At 52.1% G+C, this 18,160-nt stretch overlaps 1 protein-coding gene across 7 annotated transcripts in view; it reads right to left on the reverse strand.

Annotated features, from left to right (window-relative positions):
* Positions 1–18,160, reverse strand: part of ARHGAP39 (Rho GTPase activating protein 39) — a 344,304-nt gene that overhangs the window by 139,815 nt on the left and 186,329 nt on the right. For 6 of the 7 annotated variants that reach the window (XR_012901161.1, XM_075919971.1, XM_075919970.1 and 3 more), the window contains one exon: positions 17,379–17,459. The exons of the other annotated variant lie outside the window; for it this stretch is intronic. Coding sequence is in view for 5 of the 6 variants with exons in the window: in XM_075919971.1 (XP_075776086.1) it covers positions 17,379–17,459 (81 nt within the window). In the remaining variant the exon portion in view is untranslated. The remainder of the gene's footprint in view (positions 1–17,378; positions 17,460–18,160) is intronic. 7 annotated transcript variants of the gene reach the window in all.

An 18,160-nucleotide genomic window follows, 5' to 3' on the forward strand; every position in this document is an offset into this window, starting at 1 on the left:
CCCCCCGCCCTCAAGGCAGGATCAAGCTCCGTCTACACCATCCCTGACAGATGTCTATCTAACCTGTCCTTAAATATCTCCAGAGAGGGAGATTCCACCACCTCCCTTGGCAATTTATTCCAATATTTGACCACCCTGACAGTTAGGAATTTTTTCCTAATGTCCAATCTAAACCTCCCCTGCTGCACTTTAAGCCCATTACTCCTTGTCCTGTCCTCAGAAACCAAGAGGAACAAATTTTCTCCTTCCTCCTTGTGACACCCTTTTAGATATTTGAAAACCGCTATCATGTCCCCCCTTAATCTTCTTTTTTCCAAACTAAACAAGCCCATAAATATATATATGGTGATATACCATCTCATAGAGTTGGAGGGGACCTTGAGAGGTCATTGAGTCTAGTTTCCTACCCTCACAGCAGGACCAAGTACCATCTCTGACAGATTTGCCCCAGATCCCTAAATGGCCTCCTCAAGGATTGAACTCACAACCCTGCATTTAGCAGGCTAATGCTCAAACCACTGAGCTATCCCTCCTCCTCCACTAAGCTATCCCTCCTCCTGATCTCAGGGTGCCCCTCCCCCCACCGTGTACCCCATCTTCACAGACCTGGATGGAGGGAGTTTGCTGACTGCTTTTGGGAGCGGTGCAGGGGTAGGGCTGAAGTGAGCCTGCCTTAGCCCCCTGCACCACAACCCAGAAGCCACCTGTGGTAAGTGGTGCCCAGCTGGAGCCCGCATTCCGAACCCTGGCCCCAATCCTGAACCCTTCTTGCACTCCAAATTCCTGCCCCCAGCCTGATAAAAGTGAGTGAGGATGGGGGAGGGAGGCTGCAGTGAACAGGGGCCGGGGCCTCAGAGGAGGGGCAGGAAGGAGGGTGGGGCAAGTATTTGTATATACCATCTTAGTGTATTTGGGTTTGAGGTAGATCCTAGATTGCAATAAAATTCAAAAAGTAATCTCATGCTTAAAAAGGCTGGAGACCCCTGGTCTAAGGGTATCAATAGGTAAGCAGGCCTATCAGCAACACTCTCCTAGACATCCTAACGGATGCGACCTCACGCCACTATCAGATTAGGGTTACCTGGGTAAGCAGTATCTGAATGAGATGGGACTCTGTTGGGGAGGAACCATGCTCCATTCTACATCTTGGCCCACGACACAACAATCATCCATCGACAGTCGGAAGCCTCACGAGCTCATTCAGTCGATACTTGCACCTTCTGCTCACCGTCATGTGAGACATGGAACTAGGGAAAAGCTAAGGCAAGCAACGTTCCACCTGCATCCATATGGAGCATGGCATGCTGGGAGCTATAGTCTCTGCAGGCTGCCTTCCCTGGGGGGTGATTGGTGGCAAGAGTCTGACAATATTTTCAGAAAGTCAAACATGTTAATATCTGGCGCTGATCCCTCCCCTCCTTGTTTAGAATGGGGCTTCCATAAGTAAACAAACACTGTGAAACAACATGGAAACCCATTTGCTATTGATCTGCAAACATGGCAGGTGGCTAACGTAGCTGGAGGCTCAGATGGCAGGCACCTTACTGGGGTTTTCCCCAAAACTTTAGTGAAGGGTTGACTGGATAAATCAGACCAAAGACAGAAATGGATGGTTAGTTTGGGCAAAGATCACCTGCAACACCAGGTCCTTGATTTTCTTGTTGATTTTCTCCCCTAGGTCCAAACCATCTCAGCGTATCTGGCACACAAACGTTTTGATTGAATTAATCTTGGCAGTAAATGATTTTGATCAATGCCGATCCCTTAGATTTCTAATTTGTAATTCCCTGGCCAGCTTTCCCAGGAGGGGAAAGGGACTGTACCATCTACAGGAAAGAGGCTGACTTTTTTCAGTCGTGTACTTATATTATATAATTTTACATTGATCTTGCCCATTGATAGCAGCAACTCTCAATTAAAGAAACATCGTCACGTCACTTAGACTCAAAATGTGCCCCCCGGTACCGTTAATGGGAAATGGCAATGGAAGAGAAAACAGTTTCTAGTCACCTGATGCTACGTAAACGTGGTTGCCGCACTGCTAAGTGTTCCTTTAAGAGATCCCATGGTGCATATTAAGGTTCTCGTGTAAAATAATAAAGCCAGAATCAGCTGTATCTCAGCGTGGTGACATGCATCGAAGGACTAATGCTCTTTTCTGGGAGAAAACCGGGTTTTTTTTTATTACATGGAAGTACTTAACCAGGCAGAAAACGTGCCCAGCAAAGTGCGAATTCCAGGCTATTGCAAGGGACTGAGCCCTGATTCTGGACAATGACAGTCTGAGACAGCGGCCATTGGAGTTGTCGTGGAATTTGAATGAGACAAAAATGGAGGAGGAGGATGGTGTTTGGTTAACACAACTGGCTCCCTCTGCCCCGCACAAACAGCGCAAGCATCTGTAAGTCCCCACTGGGCTCCCAGGCTTCCCCACTGACTATGCTGCTGGAGTGCGCTGGGCTGGAAACCTGTCGGAAGGTGGCTGGACGCACTGTACCCCAGCTCTCCTTGCTCCTTGGGGATCAAAGGCCACCGATGCGAACTGGAACGGCCCCTAATTACCTGACACCAAGAAGGGTTAAGGTCTACGTCCTCGCAAGGGTAGCAGTGTCTGAACCTCCTTCTCCCATTGACCAGGACACAGAACCAGTGTGTGATACTGCCGGGGCCCAACCCCGAATCCCACAAACCTGTCTGTGTTGGCTGCACTAGGGAGTGGCACTTTCTTCATAAGTTCTCAGCCGCTGAAGGCTTTCTGGGGCAGCACCAGCACCTTACATTCGGCCCCATGCCAAGAGGCAGCCAGTGGAGGCCGTGCAGTATTCTACCGTGGTCCAAGCAACCAGGCCATTGCTAGAAGTAACAGGTGGGGACACTTCGAGAGGTGACCACATGCTATGGAAGGTTACATTTCACTGAGTACTTGCATCTTAAATCACCTCTGTCTATTGGAACAAAAAGAATCGAGCTTCTCCCTCCTGGCCGGTATCCTGCATGTTTGTGGAGGAAACTGGCCCAGCAAAACATCTCCTTGTGCACACAGAGTATTCAGCACCAGCTCTCTGGGTCTCAGACCCATCCCCCCTCCCCCCCACAAAAAAGGCGTTGGCTCCTATTTTCTCTATTCTCAGATAGATCTCCCCACAGTACACAGCTTGCAACCTTCACCCATCACCCGGCAACCTCCCGCAAAACCGGTGGGGTTTGTGTTGTGTGTGGAGAACCACTGAGCAGAGACACCTGTGCACACAGGAGCAGCGGGCAGCCGGTGATTTTCTCTGTGGTTTTCCGGGCAATGCATAATGCTGCTCAAATGGATGCTAAATAGCTCCCTGTACATCAGACGACATTAAACCTTCCACCTGCTTCATGTGGGTGCCAGGTAAAGCAGACTGCACCAGAGCCAGGCATTTTAAATGAAGCCAGGTGCATGCAGCCTTCATTCCTGGATCCGTGGCCTGTATTAATATTTCATGCAGCAGCATACATCTGGCAATGCTGGGTCTGAAAATAAATCCCTGTGAACTAGACTGCAGACCTGCACATCAAATGAGCCGGCAAAGGTGCAGCTTTAAATCAGAATATTAAACAACATCAACTAATAAACCTGAAAGCTCCATCATACTGCCCCAGATTAGTGCTAAACACGAGGATGTATTGCTCCAGACAAAATTTAATTTTCTACCCATAAAAGCAATCCTATGAAAGGCCTTTTTGTAACTGATTCACTGCAGCCACCGTTCTCAAGGGCAGGCTAGTTGCTTTATTAAAGAAAAAGTGATTCTGCCACTCAGGAGAATTTGCCTCTTCTCCACTGAGGAGCAAATCCTTGTCCCATGGAAGCAGGAGTTTTGTTGTTCAGTTGTACAGGAGCAGAACTGGGCAGCAATGGAGCAAAGAGCAAGGGGAGCTCTTAGCTAGAGTCTGTAAAGCGCGTACCATGGACACTGGGATGTCAGAGCGACCTGAGGTAACAAACTTGTGGTGCCCACTGTTATCGTGCACACAACCTGCCACATGCCCGCACAGGCCACACAACCTGGCCTCAGCCCAAGAGTCACTTTTTGGGGTAGAGTCCCGACCTTCCCATTCCAGGGGGATGGTTTGTGACCAGGCGGCAAAGGCAATTCTCCACTAGCCATTTGCAGTAGAGATTTATAATAATCGAGCGTGGATTCTGCCCTCCCCCGAATAGCGGAGAGACACGTGAGCTAGTTAATTAATTAGCTCCTTAGGCCAAAGCGAGTCAGATTGACAGCGCGTTAGATTACCCAGTGCTACGCCCTGGCAAAAAGGAAGTTACCACAAATGGTTTCAAACAGCGCAGAGATCTACAGCTGTGCTCCTACCTACCCGGACACCAGGAAAACTGCTCTCTCTCTCTCTCACACACACACACACACCCCCACACACACCCCCTCTGATGGCTAAGAACAGGCCTGGCAGTCAGAATACATACATGCTACCCCTCTGCCACTGACATGCTCTGTGACCTTGGAAGCAATGCAGCCTTGATCCGCCTCCATTTCCTCCTCTGAAGTGGAGCTGGTACCTACCCCCCTCCTGGGGTGCTAAGGTCACTTCCACCACATGGAGAGCTCTCGGAGACGCAAAGTATCATTGTTACCTCAGACTCTGCAAGAAGGTTATTATTTTTCTTAACTTCAGCACATCAGTCCTGGCTCCATTAGTTCAGGCTGCATGTAGGTCTCTGTTATAAGTCCTGTTTTCAAACTGCCTCTAACTTTTGCCTGGATAAATCAATTCGCTTGTAAATTTGCATAATTTGAATGGATTAAAAAGTTCTATATATTTAAAGGCACCAAAATGCGCAGTCACTTTAAAAGACACCAGAGCCCCACCGGTATCTTTTTAAAGGCTTTGGAAAGTTAAAGGTTAGTGCGTTATGCGCTAGGTAATCAAAAATGTCAAGTGTTTTGAAGATATCCCATGACATGAAATTCAAGTCCATGTTTTCTCAGCACATCAAGCACGAGAGAACTCTATATTTCATAGATATAGACATCTTCCCACAAAGAACAGGCTTTTCTATCTTTTCTAAAGAAAGAGTTGAATACAGAATCATTATGAATTGTATTCCCAAAGCAGAAAGCCGAGCGGGATAAATCTGTCAGGCATTTGAATATATTGATTTTGATTTCTGCAGCAATAAAAGGAGAACTTCTCCTTAGTGTGGCAGGAAATGCAAATGCCATTCTGGAACACAGCAAGAGAAGTGTCATATCGTAATACACGAGAGGTAATTGTTCCTCTACTCAGCACTAATGAAGTCTCACCTGGAAGACTGTGCCCAGTTTTGGGCACCATACTAAGAAAGATGTGAACAAACTGGAGAGAAGCCAGAGGAGAGAAACAAAACTGTGAGGATTAGAAAACAGGCTGTACAAGGCAAGGTTGAAAGAACTGGCCATGTGTAGTGCCAACATGGGACAGAACAATCTTCAAATATGTAAGAAGTTACACTGAGGACAATGGATCAATCATTTGCCGTGTCTAGTGAGGGCAGGACCAGACGTAATCTGCTTAATCTGCAGCAAGGGAGATTTAGATTACATATTAGGGAGACCTTTCTAATGTCAAGGATAGCTAGATACTGGAATGCATTGCTAAGAGAGGTTGTGGAATTCCCATCACCAAAGGCTAAGAATAGATTGGACAAATACTTGCTAAGGATGGTCTAGGCTGGGTATATTTAATCTTGCCTTGCTATGTATGCAGAGGAGGTAACACTGTGTACTCTAGGGATGTAAAAGGTTAACCAGTCACGTGATAAACATTAGCCTTCCTGGCAGGCTTTCCTGGTAACCAGTTAACCAGAATGCCAGACCTGGCCAGAGCAAGCCCTCCACCCGTGGCACAGTGGGGCTGGCCGGAGCAAGTCCCCTCCCCACGGTACAGCTGGGCTGGCTGGTCGGAGCAGGCCTCCCCATGTGTGGGACCCCAGCCCTTCACAGTTAACCAGTTAAATATACAGTTTAACCAGTTAACTTTTTCAATCAGTATTTACATCCCCGGTGTACTCCTGTATACACCTCTTGCTCACTACCGTAATAATCTTTGTACAAAACATGCCTTGTAGAGCATCGTTCGCTGATCACAATGGTCCTGCTGAAATGTGCGGCAACGCTGTATGTAAAGGTACGAGAGTCACTGGACAGTGCTCCCGAGACACATTGCATATCTGCAGAATGACCAGGCCAGTACCTCAGAGATGAAGAACAAGCTGAGGCCTCAGCCATTTGTAAGCAAGGTCAAGTGGGCCGTCACCTGTTAAGTGGCCACTCTTTGGCAGTAAAGAGGGTACGGACAGAAAATGGACATATTAGCAAAGAAACAGCCTGCGGTTCCTGCCACCACGGCCACCGTCTCCTGCGCCTCTGCCGGAGGTGCTTTGCGGAGAAGAGAAAGGACTAGAAGAAGGGCAGATGCTCCAAACGATCTCTCCCGTTCTCTGTCCATAGCATTTCGTGACACTCGAAGACTAAAGGAAGCAACACTGGAGCAGGGGAGGGATCCTGACTGGAGGGGAATTGCTGAGACACATGGTGAGAGAGCCTTTGCTTTGCACTTACTCTAGTGAGTTATGGTGAGGGATGAGATGCAGTTTACTTTTATTTCTCCTGTGGCTTATTCTGACTTTTATGCCTCGTTTCCTATATTCATTTAACATTTCTCTTTGAAGTTAACAGACTTATTTTATCCAAACCTGAATGTCTGATGTGTTTAGGAAAATACAATTTGGGACGCTAGGACTTGTGTGTATCGTTTTCTATTCATAGCGGAAGGGACTTGCTATGAGCTAGTATTGTCTAGGGGAGAGCTGGGCAGATCAAGACACATTTCTGGGGAAGGTCTGGGACTGGGAATTTGTTGGTGTCACTCTGCAGTGTCATTCAAGTCTGGCCAGCTGCAGCACGCTCACTGCAGGTAATTTACATGCTAGAGGCTGTGAAAGCACACTTGGAGTGGCGTATAAAGCAGCGCAAAAGGCACCCCCCACGTTGGAGAGCTGAGATCACACAGCTATTCATTAGCCCAGATCGTAAGATGGGCATGACACGGAGGCACAGCACAGCTTGGCCAGAATGACTTCTTGAGATCTCTTCCAGCCTTAGTTACGGGCACTCTGACCCAGCAGCAAAACCCAAAGAATTACGGGGCATTGTTTATAGTTTCCACAGGAGCACCTTGTAACACAGGGAGCTGGGCATGTGGCACTGGAATGATTAACCCCCTCTCCACAAAATGACCTATGTTAGGTTTTCATTGGAACCGGTTTATAACAAACCACGGCTATTATTTTCAAGTAAGGAGTCCTCTGTGATGCCGCCATGGAAAATAGATTTTTGTCACTCACCTTCGTAACAATAGTGACATGTCACTGAATTTCTCAAAGACTTTTTAAGCAGTCACGGATCAGAAGGAAAATCTACCTTGAAAATATTTCCAGTATTGAGGGATAGCAAGGTGTTTGTCATAAATGTCACATTCCTAATCTCAATATGGCAGACAAAAGCAATGGAGCTCGCGATCAGGAACACGAGCATTGCTTATGGGCAAAGGGCAGCAGAAATACTTGGCAGCACAAAACATTTCTGCTCTTCGTTTCTTTACAGCATCTCAAAACCGGCACCTTTCTCCACTCCTTCCGTCCGGTATCTGGGCCATCTCCTGCCTCCACTGCTACTCGGGCCTACCCCCCTCCAGGCCATACGAAACCATGCTGTTGCCACCCCGAATCTCACCTCTGCTAACCCCTCTGCTCCCTTCCCCATGCTGTCAGCATCAAGTCCACTCCCCATGCACGCCTCCAAGGCCCTGACCCGCTCTGCTCCTTCCTACAGCTCAACTCTCACATCCCCCGTGCCCCCCAGCACAGACCGTCCTCCTGAGAGGGCCCACCCCTTTCTTCTTTGGACTCCCTCCTCCACTTCCTCATACAGCCGGGACCTCAGGTCACCTGCCTTTCTGCAAAGCCCATCAGGTCACCCTGTAAATAACGGGAATTAAAGAAGCCACCTGCTCCATTTGGAAATCAGACCGTCGCTTGGCTCTAGGGTTGCCAGGTGTCCAGTTTTGAACCGGACAGTCCAGTATTTGAGCTTTCTGTTCGGAAACAAATTGAGAAACTAGAACTGTGAAACTAGAGCTGTCCGGTATTTTCTAACTAAGATGGAATGCAGATTGTGTGGAATGTCAAGTGTGTCCGGTATTTTTGTTGCAACCCTACCTGGCTCCCCAGAAAACACCCTGCTTTACCCCACATGTTCACTGGTTCACTCACCTGCTGCTCACATGAGGGGACTTTGTGGTGATCTCAAACCACAAAGGCAGCAAACTGAGCAAGAGTTCTGCTGACAGCTGGTGAACGTCCCCCTGACTGAGCCTCCCAAGCACTCATCTGGCTGGCAGTCCACAGAGACAGTGCTGCCAGCTGGTCAGGACACCTGGGATCTAACCCCAAATCACTTTCCACACTTTCCACTTTTGCAGTCTGGCCTGTTAACCAGCCCAGCACCAGCTGCAGTGGAACACAGGATAAGGGAGCGTTTGGGCAGGACGGGAAGATGTCCCAGCCCTCGGTGGAGGATGCTGCAGCCCTATCTTTGAGGCTCATGTTAGCAGAATATGCTGCAAGGAGCCATCCCGCAATGGGCCTGGAAGGAGGAGCTGGAAGAGCTAACTGGTCTAACTAGCCTTTTGCTCTGAGGCTATGTCTACACTATAAGGGTAGCATGAGTCACAATGTCATTAGCATATTTTCAGCCGGTGCTTTTTGCACAAGGATTTTTTGCCAAAAAGAAGCAGTGTAGCCACTTCCGTTTTGCGCAAAAAACCGCTTTTGCGCAAGATCCTTATGCCTCTCCAGGTTTTCTGCGCTAAACGGAAGCAGCTACACGGCTTCTTTTTGAGCAAAAACCCCTTGCGCAAAAAGCATCGGCAGAAAATATGCTAATGACATTGCGACTCATGCTAATGAGTCCCTCATTAGCATATTCTCTGCCGCAAAAACTTGTAGTGTAGACAGACTCTGATTGTGTCTTACTAAGTACTTAAGGCAGCGGTTAGCGCCATGAGTTTACTCACTCTGAGCTAGACAACAGTAGCAAAGAGCTCCCAGCCTGGCCTAGGCCCGGGAGACTGTAGTGAAAAGGTTACTGTCTCCACCTAAGTGAGCAGACCCTGCATTACTCTTGCCTCTGCAGTGGAATGAGGGCTCTGTTTTAAGGCCATCTTCTTCTGCTTGCGGGACGTTCCCAAGAGAGTCACAGCGCTGTTCCCCGACAGGACACACTGCGCCCATATCTGCTAGCGACACCGCACAGGGAGCCCGCGAGAGCACAGGATTCTGGGTTGTGATGACAGGGTTCAGCCGTGGAGGTTTATCGCTTTCCATACAGCCACGGCCAAAGCGCCACTACAAAAAGGGGCGCTAGTAAGCCCCCGCTGGGTTGAATCATGGCCAGTAAGATACCAGAGGAGAGGCAGCTGTTGATTAAGACAGAAGATGGATTCAAGTCCGTGAGCAGGTGAGCTGGCGCATTGTGAACAAGACAGATTAGCTCTGGCGCGTTTGAAAAGGACTCCAGGCCCTACCAGTCAATCAAAGGAGCACAAGGGAAGCATTACATCAGAGCAATGAATCGGCTTCAGGGAGGGGGCTAGCAGCTTCGCAGATCTGATTAACTCTTTCTTGACACATCTGCCCCACGGATGCACAAGGAATTCATCCCCCTGGACGGCCCACAGGCTCAAGAAGAGAAGAAACGCTCTCTTGGCCCTTGGGATCATCTACGGCTCCGGGGTCAAGGGACCACACCCCGCTGCTTTATGTTCAACCCCGAGAGAATAAGAGGAGTTAAAAACAAGGCTAATTATTGCAGTTGGCCATCTTGAGGCGATTAGGACGCGAGGGCTCTCCTACAATCGCCATCGAGACACAGAGAAAGACAGACATCACCTCCTTAATGACACCCACTAATCATCATCTGCTGTGCTGGACACACCCCCTCCCCCAGCAAATTGTCAGAAGGCTGCACTGAGGACAGCACATTCCAGGTAGCTCCCTTTACTCGGGGCTGGGGAACCTTTTGTGGGCCGGGGGCCGCTGCCCCACAGAAGGATCAGTCGGGGGCCGCACACAAATGAGAAGCAAAACAAACCCCCAAACCCTGCCATGGCCCCGACTGAGAAGGAGAAAGACCCTCCCCACATTCCCCTCCCACACCAGAGCCAGGGGGCCCAAGCTAGTGGATTTTGGGTGCTCCAGTCCCAGGGAGGGACAGTGGGGGAGGAGCTGAAGTCCCAGCGGGTTCCCCAGTGCTGGGAGGGGCTGGATCCAGGCAAGCTGGGAGCCACATCCGGCCCCTGGGCCTTAGGTTCCCCACCCTGCTTTACATTCGTTCCAAGGAGCCTGCTGCAGAGCCTGGGGCAGCCTGAGCCCTTCCAAGGATGTCAGCCTGCCAACGGGCGGCTCAGGCACATGGCTCTCACAGCACACAGCTTGAAGTGCAGGGCCAGGGGCCTGAGCACACAGTGCCCGGGTGCCGATCCAGGGGTGCACGGGGGCATTTCACAGCACACCCTGCCAAAAGGCAGGCGCAGAGCGGCACTTTCAAATTCGCAACACACGGCCCTCTGCCCGCCACGAGGCCCCTCCTCCCAGAAAAGCCCAGCAGCGGGGCTCCGGCAGCCCCAGGGAAAGCTAAAAAGCCTCCGCGATGGATAGGGCCCTGCCAACCTCACGGTCCATTTTGGTCAATGCGTTGTCATAGGATTTTAAACGTCGTAAATACCCTGATTTCAGCTACTCCACGCCTTTCAAAGGGGCAGCAGCGGAGCCCGGGGTCAACGGGGGGCGCCCCAGCCACTCTGAAGTACCCTTCCCCCCTTTGCTGGCTCTCTCTCAAAAGGGGGGAGGGGGAATCGACTAGGCGACAGACTATCCGCTAAGTAAATGCTTATCGAAGAGTCGACTAGTCTTTAACATCCCTGGTTCGCACAGCTGGGCCCTCAGTCAGCAGCTGCCACTCTCCAGTCACCCAGCTCGGGAGGCAGCGCAGAAGTGAGGGTGGCAATAGTGTGACCCCCCCCCCTGCAAGTTCCTTATGGGTCAGGCCCCCAGTTAGAAACACGCTGGTCTCCCCCATGGAATCTGCCTGGGTAAAAGCACACCGAAGACCAGATTTCATAGTCCTTAACACATTTAATGGCCAGGAATTTGGTAAGGCCCTAGCGATGTACTTTCACTAGCCTCCCTCGTCTCTCAACTCTGCGCTGGCCCGCCCCACATGCCCTCCCTCTCACAACTCTGGAAACCATGACCAGGGTTCCTCCCTCTCCACAGATTCTCTTCAAACACCTCTTCCCCAAGACCTGGAACCCCCGTCCTTCCCTCGTCTGCCGTGGGGCACGTGCCCGGACGCACACCCGGGGGTGAGCACACAACGGGTAAGGAAATGACAAAGGAGGAAGGAGAGTGAATAAAAATATTAAGACAACCACCAAGATACATCAACCATGGCAGCAGGAGAACAGCCTCATTGGCGCAACGTGTCCTTCTGTCCCCCGTCCCAAGCCTGCCGTGTGTCCGCACACGTCCTACCTCTTCATCCGCCCTGCAGCTCTTTGGGGCAAGAACCTGGTCTCATCTCTGTGCGGTGCCAAAGACGTTTACAGCGCTAAGGCAGAGCCGCCTCATGCTCCCCCAGTCTCTATATTCAATGGCTTTAGCCCCCGCACTGCTCCTGTGCTTTGGTTTGGCTCGGCTCCATTCACGTGTTTCAAGCCGTGCCCTGCAGTAACGGCTCAAGAACGTTTTATGAATGGAGGCTGCCTGGGATTTGCCAGCGGCTGAATATAAGAAGGTGGATTCTGAGGCTGACTGATTATGGGGGCAGCTTGGATGAAAGCGAGGCAGCAAACGGGTGGCTCTCCGGCACGCTGGCGAGCTAAGCTGCAGCGCCGGAGGGAATTCTGCAAGCCAGGCACAGCAGCAACACGGGCCCCTCGAGCTGGGGCAGGATTTAGCCTGTCACCCTTTCTCTAGCCCACACTGCTCCAGGTCGCTCAGTGGCTGCGAGCGCTGGAAGGACAAAGGGGGGTTCGGAGAGATCCTCTGATCTCCCCCAAACACTCAAACCCCCTTTCTCTGGCCAAGACACCGCTGCCCATGGATCCCCACCTGAGGGCCGGGCAGAAGGGTTGTAAGAGTGTGGCATGGAGCACCCTCTCCTTGCCAGGGATCAAACTCACTGCCTCCGAGCGGGCACGGTGGGGCCAGGCTGTGCCCAAGCGCAATGGCCATTTTGTGTCATGATTCCGTGGGTTCGGCTCTCCCTCCTTTCTTCCCAGCTGCGCTCTAGACCACGGCTCTCTCCCTGGGCTTGTAGAGCCCATGTACTTCCTCAGCATCTCTCCCGAGATGGGCAGCTACAGTTTGGGGGAGCCCAAGCAGAGACATCTGAACTCCAGGAGAGGGGCTTGATTTTCAGAAAGCTGCCCTTGAAAGTCAGGCCCCTTGACAGGCACCCAAAAGTCACGAGGCACGGCTGAAAGTCTTAGCCACAACTTTCACCCTCGGGCACAGAAGCCAAGGCCTGCACAGCTGGGCTTTCGCGGAGGGCTGGCCATGCACTCCAAAGCAGCTCCCGCTATTACGACAGGCACATTTCCCTCTCGGCTGCTCACGAAGGCCCACAAGAAAAGGACATCTCTGCTTGGTTCCTCCCCCAAACAATCCAGTTTTAGCTAATTAAACAGACAGGGGTCTTGCAGCTGATAATTAGCTCCCCATCTGGCACAGCCGGGGGTGTGAGGGGGGAGGGAAGGGTGATCTGGGGGTTACCGCCAATAAAGCTGAGCGGGGGAAGAGACACAAGCCTCTCTCCAGCAAACCATGTGCTTAGGCAACCGCCCATGTGCGCTAGCCACGGTGAAATGTCATCTTGTACATACTTAGTTGCTGGACAAGGCCCCACGTGAGAGGGAGAGAAAGCCCGGGCAGCTGTTGCAAGATGCGCTGCCGGCCGGCGTGCAGACGGCAGACAAGGCCCTGCTAGCAGCGAGGCTGCACAGACCTTCTGACTTGGGGGGAGGGGGCACTCGCCCACTTGCACATGCAGTTGCTGTCACTGAGAGATCCTACATTTTCTCTCCTAATTTACTGCAGTTTGTATCCAGCGTGATAATCCAGCTGGCAGAGGGTCAGGTTTGATCAGCATCAAATCTCTGGCCTGTTTACAGAAATAGCTGCTCACAAAGCAAATCACCCAGCCTCAGTTACCTCTCCAGCCTGGCTTGGCTTTGCTCAGTCCCTCGCCTGGATGCCCACTGAGGGAGTAGCCCACTGCGACCTGCGAGCTAAAGGAGTGGCCACACGATCGAATGGGCTAAGCACAGGCTTGCGAGCCAAACGCTGAATTAGAACGTGAGCAAATCACTTCCCCTATTAGTTTCTTCACCTGTAAAATGGGCACACAAGGTACTCAGCAAGGCTGGCCACCCCCTCACCCCCCAGACTGCACACACAGCAGGTCGCTGGGGCTATGCAAGAACATTAAGACCATTCAATGCTATAGGGTTATGATTGAAAAAAGCCATTGCCAATTGTGTTGGGAAGTCTGAGCTCTCACTTTTTCATCCCACGGGCCAAATGGGGATTGCCCGTGACCAGGCCAGAGAGTGCATGGGCTCTTGTGAGCGAGCAGAGCACACGTTTAAAGGAGAGGTTTTAGAGCTGGCTGAAAGTTACAAACTCAGCCTCTGCAAGCTTCTGACCCGGCTCTCAGCACCGCATCAGCCCAGCCAACAGCCATCAACTAGCACAAGCAAGACCCTCTAGCGTCTAACTCTTGGGCACGTCAGGATGGATGAGTCACGAGCCAGGCACCGTGCTGGTCTCAGGATGGCTTCATGCAGGGGGCGCCAGCCCATCTGAAACAGGCCAACTGATGGCAGAGCACCTGAGGCTGCTTAGCACTGTGACCAGCATTGTCTGTTTCCATGGTCAGTACCACAGGTAAGGGAAGGTGCAGCTTTCCCAAAACTACCCACACGTCAGACCACCTAAGGCTGGGCCATCGCCGGGGAAGGCAAGGGCCACGGCAAGGCAGCTCGGCTTCCCTGGCCCCTGGGGAGGGATGGGGCCGCGGCAAGGCAGCCCGGCTCCCCCAGCCTCCGAGCCGAAGTCACAGCAAGCAGCCCTGGCTTTCCACATGGCCAGGAAGAATCAGGCTGGAGTGTGCAGGGCCCTGGGCGGAAGGCTGGGGTGGTAGCTGGGGCTTGCCGTCCCCAGCTGGGCTTTCACCCGCCAGCCATGTCTGTTTCCTTGGGCGTCTCCCGTGGTCTCAGGTCTTCTACGTAGCTTGTTTGCAGGGTGCAGCCATGTCGGCCCCAGGACATTAGAGAGGCAAGTGGGTGAGAAACAGCTTTTGTGGCCCCTACTGCTGTTGGGGAGAGAGACGAGCTTTGCCGCTCACACAGGCCTGGAGAAGGGCGCCATGTGTGCTTCAAAGCGCGTCTCTCCCCAGCAGAAGCTGGCCAATAAGAGATTACCACACCCACCTGGTCGCTCTGCCCCAGTCCGAGGCTGGGGCTGGCTTTGTCTGCCTATTCTGAGTCCGTACAGGGCCTGGCACAGGGTGCTGGTACGTGGCTGAGGTTCCCAGGGACTGCCACACTACAAATCACAGAGAAGACGATATCGTTGTCATCCGTGCTTTTAGCAAAGCACCGTGTAGCTAGGGTGCTACTGGCCTCGCTTGAAATCTGAAGCTTTCCAAAGCTGGGAAAGGTGGCGGGAATCCCAACCCCAGCTCTGTACACGTTACAGAATAAATGTGGCGGAAATATCACGGCGACCCTTCCACACGGTCCCGGAGACTCAAATGCCCAAACCTGGGAAGGCTGGAAAGGCATGTGCTCCGTTACTCAGGGGTGTTCCTCCAGTGGGGCGGGCAGCGTTTTAAGGCTCTGAAATTAACTGGCGCACCGAGGGAGCGTTCAGAGTCAACAGGGTTCTAACTGCGAGTCAGAAATACAAACCGACGTGACTGCAAGCGGTGCATGAACCTCTCCTTCATTTCTGGAGCTACAGCTGTCCCATTAGGCGCTCACACACTGTGAGTGTGAATCAAGGAACCCAGAACAGGCCGGTCCTCGAAGCTCATAGCCAAGCCGGAAATCTGACACCCACTAACCAACAGAGTTCGCAGCCTTCGGAGCTGCATTCCTGGGAGCATGGTGCCCTGGAGAACTGCTTCCCTGACCCTCAGACGGCCCATCAGCGCTCAACCCCACCTTTCTGGGAAGTGCCGTGTGGGACTGGAATCAGGCCTGCTGCTTGTGCCATCTGGTCCATGCAGCCGTGGGCAGAGGCCTTGGCTCTGGGAGGAGATAGAAAGACTCCATCTGAGGAAACACAATACTCGCTTCTGGGCCAGTCTGGCCTGTGCCCTACCCAAGGAAGAGAAAACCCTCCCGCTCCCAATTTGGAGAGGCAGCTCTAGAGAACAGACGGACTGACCCGTCCTTGGGAGGGGAAGTGCTGCATAAGCCATTGCTCAGAACACCTTGAACGTTCGCTGAGTGCACGCCCCACATGCAATCACCGCTTAGAGCAAGGCAGCTTGTAGTGGAAGTCCATGGCTTAGCTGAGTGCAGGTAGTCTTCCACAGTCTCTGCCCAACCAGGACGTCATCGATGCTACAGCTGTAGCAAACTAGCCAGACCTCCCTCAGGTCTGTGCGAAGGAATTTCGGGGGGGGAGGGGGGGAATGTGCTTTTTTGGTAACCACAAGAGTGTGAATGTGCCCCCCCCCCTCCAGCTCCCCAAGCAAGGGGCGAAATCAGCCCCAGCCTTCCCCTGGCTGGCCAGAGCATGCTTACATAGGGGACCATACGGGGTGCTTTCGCACCCTTCGCACTCCCCTCCCCGGTGTACAGGCCTGGCCTAACTCCATTTCCTAATTCAATGCTTTATGTCTGGAAGATAAAAATGCAAGGGTCCTGAAAACTGTGGTTGAACGACGAGGAATCCTGTGGCACCTCAGAAACTAACCAAAATGTATAGACTCATGAGCTTTCGTGGGCAAAACCCACTTCCTTAGATGAACTGAAGTGGAAATAACGGAACCCAGGAGAGCTCTGTGTGTTCTGCTCAGAAGTGCTGGCCACTGACTCTTGCCACGGGGTGGGTGCATCTGGAGCTATGATTGACATTACGCCTGGTTATAGTCCCTCCCCCCGGGGAAGTCTCCAACTTCTCCGCCTTTGGAGAGCAAGGAGGCCTGGTGGCAGAAGATCTGTGCCCGGTGAAACAGGCAACCCAAACACACACACACCCCTCCAGCCCCAGACAAAACCCTTTTAGTACCTACCAAAAGCTGAGAAAGCCAAAAACCAAAACCCCTCTGGCCCCAATTTGGACACCCCCTGCCAAGGCCACTCTTCTACAGGAACCTGGCAAGCCGCAGGCTCAATGAGAAGGCCACCGTGGCAACTGACAAAGCTCCAGGCTGCCAAGATCTGCTCAGATTCCGGAGATGGGTTCTCATTTTCCTTTTGCCCTGAGCATCCTGCTGGCTTCACAGAGCCTTGTGAGCAGCAAGCAGACAAGAGGAAGGATGGGGATTTCTCCCGTTTCTAGTACTCTCTAGTTTTTCCAGGAATGAGCGAGCAAAGCAAATACTGATCATCTGTTATCCAAAATCCCAATGTAAGCAGTTGAGCACATTTCAAACGACAAGATTACAGCACAGAAGACATTTCAACAGATCGGCAGCCTTCTGTCTGAAGTGCAATTTTTATAATCTCCGCAATGCACACCGAACAATCGCTCCCATAAATGACTGTTTGCTACAGTCTTATCCAGCCCGTGCTCAGCAGAGAAGATGGCTAAAGAAATCAAACCCACGGGAGGGGCCGTAGGGTCTGAAGGTTTAAGAACAAGGAAACGCCTGCATTCGGTTCCCAGACCAATCACCAAACTGCCTCCAGCCCAGAGGTCCACATGCCCTGCTCTAAGCATTACGTTTACAAGGCTAGTGCCTAGGGCCCAACCCAGACCAAGCCCCGCTGTGGAGGCCCTGTACAAACACTGCAGTAACAGTTCCTTTTCCAAAGAGCTTCCAGTCTAAACAACCAGGAGATGTTATCACCCTGGCATTAGGGAGCCAAAGTTTACAACATCAGATCAAAAGGCACAAAGAGATAAGGTGAGCAAAACCTCCTGCCACAGGAAGTTGCTTTCCCCCGCCCCCCCCCGCACAGTGACTCACAAAGAGCCCCCCCAGCTCCCCACACAATGTGACAGTGTTTACAGTTCAGCCAGCCAAAGGTAGATACATTGCAGCTACCTGTAGTGGAGCAGTTGACCTTCCGCATTGTAATCCCGATAGATTTCGTATTCTTTCTCAAACACTCCGGGAGGTGAAGAACTGCAACACAGGAACGGGGAAGAAGGAAGTTACAAGGACAGCAAGTCACATCAACGTTTTAGTTTGCGGGTGTCGGGGATGTACCCTCACCCACATTCATAGACGCTGGTCTCCAATCCCCACCGCCCAGGGACCACCCTCCCAATTCTTTCCTCTCTAGGGCTCTGTCCTGCCATTCAGCCACTCACGAACTGTGGCAGATTTCTGCTCCCAGGAATTGCTCTCGGCTGACTTTCCCTCCAAACCCCGACTCCACTACATGGAGGAGAGAGAGAGAGAGAGGGAGAGAGAGAGTGTCTGCGCATCCAGGTAGGACTCTGGCTGATGGGAACTCCTCCTGTGGTACGAGTGAGCACTGCCACATTTGCCAGGCTGCTTTCTCTTCTCTAACTTAAGCACAAGGCCAGGGTTTGCTTGTGCCAGGACAATGGACTGTGCCTGGAATCCAACTGCTTCTCATCAAATGGAAAGGGAGGGGTAGTTCCACTCCACAATGGCCACAGGGGCAGCCAGCATGCGGGGCAGTTATACCACAGAATGACCACAGGGGGCAGCAAGTGCCCCAGCCCCACGGAGCAGCCACCAGCAAGGCAGTGCAGCTCCCACCACCCCAGAGAGCAACTAATGGCCAGGCTGCACAGCCCCCACTGTCCCTGCCCCAGGGAGCAGCTGCCAGCCACTCCCATGCACTGTCCGGAGCC

The sequence above is a fragment of the Pelodiscus sinensis genome, chromosome 2 (assembly GCF_049634645.1).
Source record: "Pelodiscus sinensis isolate JC-2024 chromosome 2, ASM4963464v1, whole genome shotgun sequence".
Lineage (NCBI taxonomy): Eukaryota > Metazoa > Chordata > Testudines > Trionychidae > Pelodiscus > Pelodiscus sinensis.